This window comes from Drosophila willistoni, unplaced genomic scaffold (genome assembly GCF_018902025.1).
Source record: "Drosophila willistoni isolate 14030-0811.24 unplaced genomic scaffold, UCI_dwil_1.1 Seg143.1, whole genome shotgun sequence".
NCBI classification, from domain to species: Eukaryota; Metazoa; Arthropoda; class Insecta; order Diptera; family Drosophilidae; genus Drosophila; species Drosophila willistoni.
Window position 1 is genome coordinate 827,010 of NW_025814102.1, and position 6,246 is coordinate 833,255.

General features: G+C 35.7%; 1 protein-coding gene across 1 annotated transcript; it reads left to right on the forward strand.

Annotated features, from left to right (window-relative positions):
* Positions 1 to 221: 221 nt before the first annotated feature.
* On the forward strand, positions 222 to 3,671 carry LOC6648969 (probable isocitrate dehydrogenase [NAD] subunit alpha, mitochondrial). Its single transcript, XM_015177193.3, has 5 exons — positions 222 to 327; positions 1,713 to 1,880; positions 1,960 to 2,354; positions 2,432 to 2,567; positions 2,634 to 3,671. Exons 1-5 carry the CDS (start codon positions 301 to 303, stop codon positions 2,970 to 2,972), a joined length of 1,065 nt encoding a protein of 354 aa, XP_015032679.1. The 5' UTR covers positions 222 to 300; the 3' UTR covers positions 2,973 to 3,671.
* Positions 3,672 to 6,246: the final 2,575 nt, after the last annotated feature.

Consider the following 6,246-nt stretch of genomic DNA (forward strand, 5'->3'; position numbering starts at 1 on the left):
AATTTACGCGCGTATTTGTAAGCTGTTATTTTTACAAGTACTGTTAGTTAACATACTCTATTAATTTACATTGAGCACAAATTGCATACTTTTAGGAGGCTGTAATTTGAACTTCTTTGACTCCAAGTAGGTGGCGCTGCCGATAATTTATCGGTAGTTTGCGCAGGGCATTGTGCTGTCCCCAACGATATCGATAATTTGCCAATTTTAGATTTGCTAGTTTTCCGCAAGGTGGCGACTACGGCGGGCGCAAATTAAGTGCAAAGAAGTTTAGAAGAAATTAAATAAATACATAACACAATGGCTGCTAGATTTATACAGAAAATTGTAAGAATAAAAAGTGTAGGAGAAAAAGAAGCGATCGCCAGTTACGGCAAAGCATATTTTCAAAACAGGCGCCCAACTCAACTGCCTCCCTTAGAGTCCCTCTCCGGAAAAAAAACGAACCATTCAATTGGATAATAGTGAAATATATCAACTAACAATTGACATAATATAATTTTGTTTCTGTTTCTTGTTTCAACCAAACACCAACTATAAACAACCCCAAAAACAAATGCCAAATTAACACAAAACATTACGCAAAACAATTTGCCAATCCTTCTAACCGCCAGCTCAAGCAATTGCAATTGGGTCTGGGTCTGAGAGTGGAGGCGCGTGATGCGGCCCCTGCCATTATTAAAGCCCAGGTTTGTCTACCATAAACAGCAATTCTGGACTGGATTGTGAGAAGGCTCTCGATTTTCTCTGTCTCAGAGAATCAGACGTGTCTGGGTCCTTCTCGCAAAACAAAAAAAAATTGAAAAATTCGAATGAATTAGAATCTTTTACATAACCCACACACACACCAACGCTCACACAAACAGAGGGAGGCACATACACACACACACTTCCATACGTTTGCATGCACGGCGATACCGATAACGATAACGAAAAGACAAAGACGACGCGTGCTGTTTGGCTTTAAAGTTCTTCAATAAGGCGAAAGGGGTGGACCCGCACCAGCCAGGTGCTTACGTAGATCAGATTTCCCCCAATTCCCCCTACTTAGGCGTGCTTGATAACCAAAGCCTTTATCAGTACAATTTAATTAATATAAAGAGCCAAAAGACTTAAACACTTCAAACCCCCCACACACACACCCCCTCACTCACCCACACTTTTCGACTGGCTGCAGCAGCTGACCGACGACAGATATGTTTGTCTCGCAGTTGTAGTCATTATGTAATCTTGTCTATGCTTTTTTCGCTCCCTCTTACCTCTCATCCTTGGTAGAATCGTTACACGAAGAGACACCCGGCAACGAAAAGTCCAAATGTGTGCATAATTTCTTTAGCCAACTGGAAAATCTTTACCTTTACACACATAACCTTCCTTTTGTTTCATAAAACAGGGTGTTGCCATAAATGATCACCTATCCTATGGAAGGATGTGAGAATTTATATTTATTATAAACGCTCTAACTTAGTCTTTTAATCAATACTATATACGATCCATCGATTTACTATATCTCAACTTGATCGCCGATTAATGGTCAACCGCTAATCAGTTTTCAAATGATTGATTTAATTGAAATCAATCAACAAATGTTATAAAGATAATCTTATATTTTGGCTTTAATTGGTTATAACAAGATCAACATTGAGTCCTCTAGCTTTTAGTTTGAATATTTTAATCCATTTTAATTTTGGGAATATTTGTATATCTTGTAGGTCAACACAACACCCGCTGCCAGTCGTGCCTACTCCTCGGGCACCAAAAAGGTCACACTGATACCCGGAGATGGCATTGGCCCTGAGATTTCGGCTGCTGTGCAAAAGATTTTCACTGCCGCTAATGTGCCTATCGAATGGGAAGCCGTCGATGTGACGCCCGTGCGTGTAAGTATGATCTATTCCATGGACACACAGCTCAGAATCCTGATTAAGTCCAGAATCATTTTTGTTTCTTTTTCTATAGGGACCCGATGGAAAATTCGGCATTCCCCAAGCGGCCATCGATTCGGTCAACACCAATAAGATTGGCCTTAAGGGACCACTGATGACACCAGTCGGCAAGGGTCATCGCTCCCTCAACTTGGCTCTGCGCAAGGAGTTTAATCTGTATGCCAATGTGCGTCCCTGCCGCAGTTTGGAGGGCTATAAAACCCTCTACGATGATGTCGATGTCGTGACCATTCGTGAGAACACCGAGGGTGAATATTCGGGTATTGAGCACGAGATTGTCGATGGTGTCGTCCAGAGTATCAAACTGATCACCGAGGAGGCATCGAAACGTGTGGCCGAATATGCCTTCCAATATGCCAAGAATAATAACCGCAGGAAGGTGACCGTTGTCCACAAGGCCAACATTATGTAAGTTATATAAACCCAATCCAATTACATCTACAATCTTATCATAAAAATCAAAATCTCGCTCTTTCTCTCCATAGGCGCATGTCTGATGGTCTGTTCCTGCGCTGTGTGCGCGACATGGCCCAGAAGTTCCCGGAAATTCAATTTGAAGAGAAGTATCTCGATACAGTGTGTCTGAATATGGTACAGAATCCCAAGAAATATGATGTTCTGGTAAATATTTTGAATCTAAATCGAGATTAGCTCCCAAGAAATTAATGAATTGACTCCATCATGTAGGTCATGCCCAATCTGTATGGTGATATTCTGTCTGATATGTGCGCTGGCTTGGTGGGCGGTCTGGGCCTGACACCATCTGGCAACATGGGTCTGAATGGTGCTTTGTTCGAGTCGGTCCATGGTACTGCTCCCGATATTGCTGGCAAGGACTTGGCCAATCCCACTGCCTTGCTGCTCTCCGCAGTAATGATGCTGCGCCATATGGAGCTCAATTCGTATGCGGATAAGATTGAGCGTGCTGCCTTCGAGACCATCAAGGAGAGCAAATATCTGACTGGCGATTTGGGTGGACGGGCCAAGTGCTCGGAGTTTACAAACGAGATCTGTGCCAAACTGTAAATTGTTTTGCAGCTGCCGCCTCTCTGATGCCCGCCCCAAAAACCGCTCGTAGCCCATTGTCAAGAAAAAATGTGTGCCCTGGATGCAGCAGTAGTAGTAGTAGAAGATTAAGATGATGATGATGCAGTTTAAGATCAACACAGACACTCGCTTTTCAAACCAAAAACAAAAAGAAAACCAGAAAAATAACACAAATAACTAGAACAACCAAGCAACACACAAAACTTAGCCGCAATTATTTTTTTTTGATAGTTCCTTTTAAAATTTTTTATACCTTTTTTTTTAAAAAGAAAATCAAAATATTGTTTGCACCCGCCCGCCACCCCGGTAATACCATGAAACAGTCTACCTAAAGTATTTTTATGTTCGAATACTTAATTGTACATTATTAATTATATTATTTGCTTAGGCCAAATTTCTTGTTGAATTAAAACACACACAAAAGAAACGACGAACCGAAAGTATTCCTTATTTTTTTCGGTATTCCTTCCCGCCCAATCCCCAAAATTATTGTAATTGTAAACATTATTAATTTATTATTATTATCCCAATTTTTATTTTTTTTGCTTTTTGTACAGCAATTGTACAGGAAATATAGGACAAAGTTTGAAAGTTGAGTCTCTGCGTGTGAGTGTGTGTGTGTGCAAGGAATAAAGTAAAGTAGTAGACAAGAAAAGGATAATGAGAGAGAGAGAGAGAGAGAATAAAAAGGAAGTAAGAACAATAAATACGTTTCAATAATTAACATTAAACGGAACTATACAAAAACCACTCACAACACATTATATTGGACACTTATGAGTTAGATCCAACCAACTATTAAAAAGTTTAAACAATTTGTTAATTGATAATTAAGCGAAATGTAAAATGCAAAATGCATATGCGTCATGCAATTGTTGAAACAAAACAAAAAACTCAATAAAAAGTGAAAGAAAAAAACAAAACAAAACCAATTAAATAATTAGATTCTTATTAAAATCTCCCCCAAAGTCATCAAGAGCAAATATCATACTCTGATATATTGGCGAACTAAAAAAAGGTATTTTTCTCCTGGAATCTATCTCTAGCAAGCCAGACAGATCTCTTTGATGAGGCCAAAATGGAAAAAATTACAATCCTTTTGAGTTTTGTAAACACTTGCGATTCTAGGCTGATTCTTTCTCTTTTACACTTACAGAGTTGTAGTTGTGGAAACTACCACGCGGGTGTGAAAGAGATGAAACAAAAAAGGTCGAAATGGCAATAGTGTTTGTTATTTTAAACCAACACAATAAGATTCCTTTATGTTTTGATGTTTTTTTGAGTTCAAAAATCTCAATTTTTACAACAAACTTATGCTCTCATAATAGTCATTAAAATTATTGTTAAATGAATAAAGGTGTCCCCTTTCTTATTGTTACCAAAATCTTTCAAAAACTATTTCGAAAAGTACCAAAGCAAAATACTGTTTAGCTGTTTTAGACTTAGTTAACTTATTTTTCTGTGAGCATTTTCGCAGTCGCTGACAACCCATATGCCTAATCTTTGTTGTCATTCTGAAGGAAATGCGCTTAAAGTTACAACAAAACAAATGTTTGAAGAGAATTCTCTTCAAAAGACAGTATTTATTGATAGGCAAAAAAATATATCTAATTTTTATCCGATTTTAATAAAATCGAGGGGGAAATTCAATTTACTTTCTTTCGTAGTTCATGGAAAAAAGTACTTTAGTACAAACTAGTGTCGCAAAAAAGCCTCGCCCAAAGGCTCCACATCGAAAGTTTATCTTATTTTTGTTAGATCTACAACTTTTTCAAAGAGTTCATACTTGTATCTGTAATATTTAAGATTTTGGAAAAAACGTCTTAAATATATGCCCCCAAAAAACGGACTTTTCTTTGTTAAAATGCACCTGTAAAAAAACGTATTAAACTATGAAGACCATTTTTACAGTTCATCATCTGAATACAATAACCAACAAATTACAGGGAAATATTCATATATTCAGCAAGAAGGCTCAACTCAGGTGGCAAGGCTACTCTTAAATGGACCTGGCATTACATTACAGTTGTCCAGATTGATTAAGACTGGCCATTATGACTGGTAATTTCATTGTTTGTATGGGATCTATATCATATAGTATTCTGATCCGTCTGATTGTGGCTTATTTACTGGTTTTATCAATAAACATAAGGTTTTTAACCAACTTTTAATCAAATGAAGTTATGATTCGCCATATTACTCCGCCCATTTTGCCACACCTTTAATTTTAGCATTTCAATCTAAAAATTTTGAAATTGTGTGAATTAATTTGAATAAACGAATTACAATTGATGAGTTAATTCATTTTGTAACCTTTTTTAGTTAATATCAAACAAACTGAAAATTCCGAACAACCTTTTCTTTGTGAACAAAACCTGATTTTCGTGGTTAGAAGTTACATAACCTTAAATAAATTGGATACCTCGAATTGGATAAGTCTAAGTATATTATTCAAATATGGCCTACTAAAATACGAACTTAGATAGAAGTGTTAGCCCCATCCCCCATAATCTGAAATCGAAATTACCGTAAAAAGGCTTTTAGATAATTTTTGTTTTTTTGTTTTTGCTTACATTAAAATGAATTAATTTATTCAATTTGTTTATTATGCATTTTTTGTTGTTGTTGCTGCTTTACACATACATTGACATCTTGTTACAAGTTCTTTAATTAATGTTTTATGTTTCCGTTTTGCGTTTGTTTTGTTTTTTGTTTTTTACTTAATCATTTGTGAGTATATATATATATATATACATATACTTATTCTTGTTCTATACATATATGTATGCGCTTGTGTCTAAAAAAAAATATAAACTTTATAGTTTCTTCGATATTTGTTTATAAACCTAATTTTTGCATCCTTTTGTTGGTTTTTTTTTAAATTTATATATATATAATATTTTTTTTTATAAACTTGTATTTTGTTTTTTGCTTTGGTGCAAGAACTTCCATTATATGTATGCATATAATATATATATACGTTTTTTTTTTTAACCGATTCCATTTGTGAATCATTATATATTAATACATAATTTTTCTTGTTTTCTTTTTTATTTACTGGCTATAATTGTTGTTTTACTCCTTATTTGTTTTATTTTTTTTATTACATTTGCAATGTAGTAAAAATGATGCGAAATGAAAAGAAATTACGAAAACAAAAAGAAAAGAAAGTGAATAGAACACATACTTCATAGTTAAGATTAATGGTTTAGGCGGCTTAGGTTTACGTTCTTTATACACATATATGTATGTG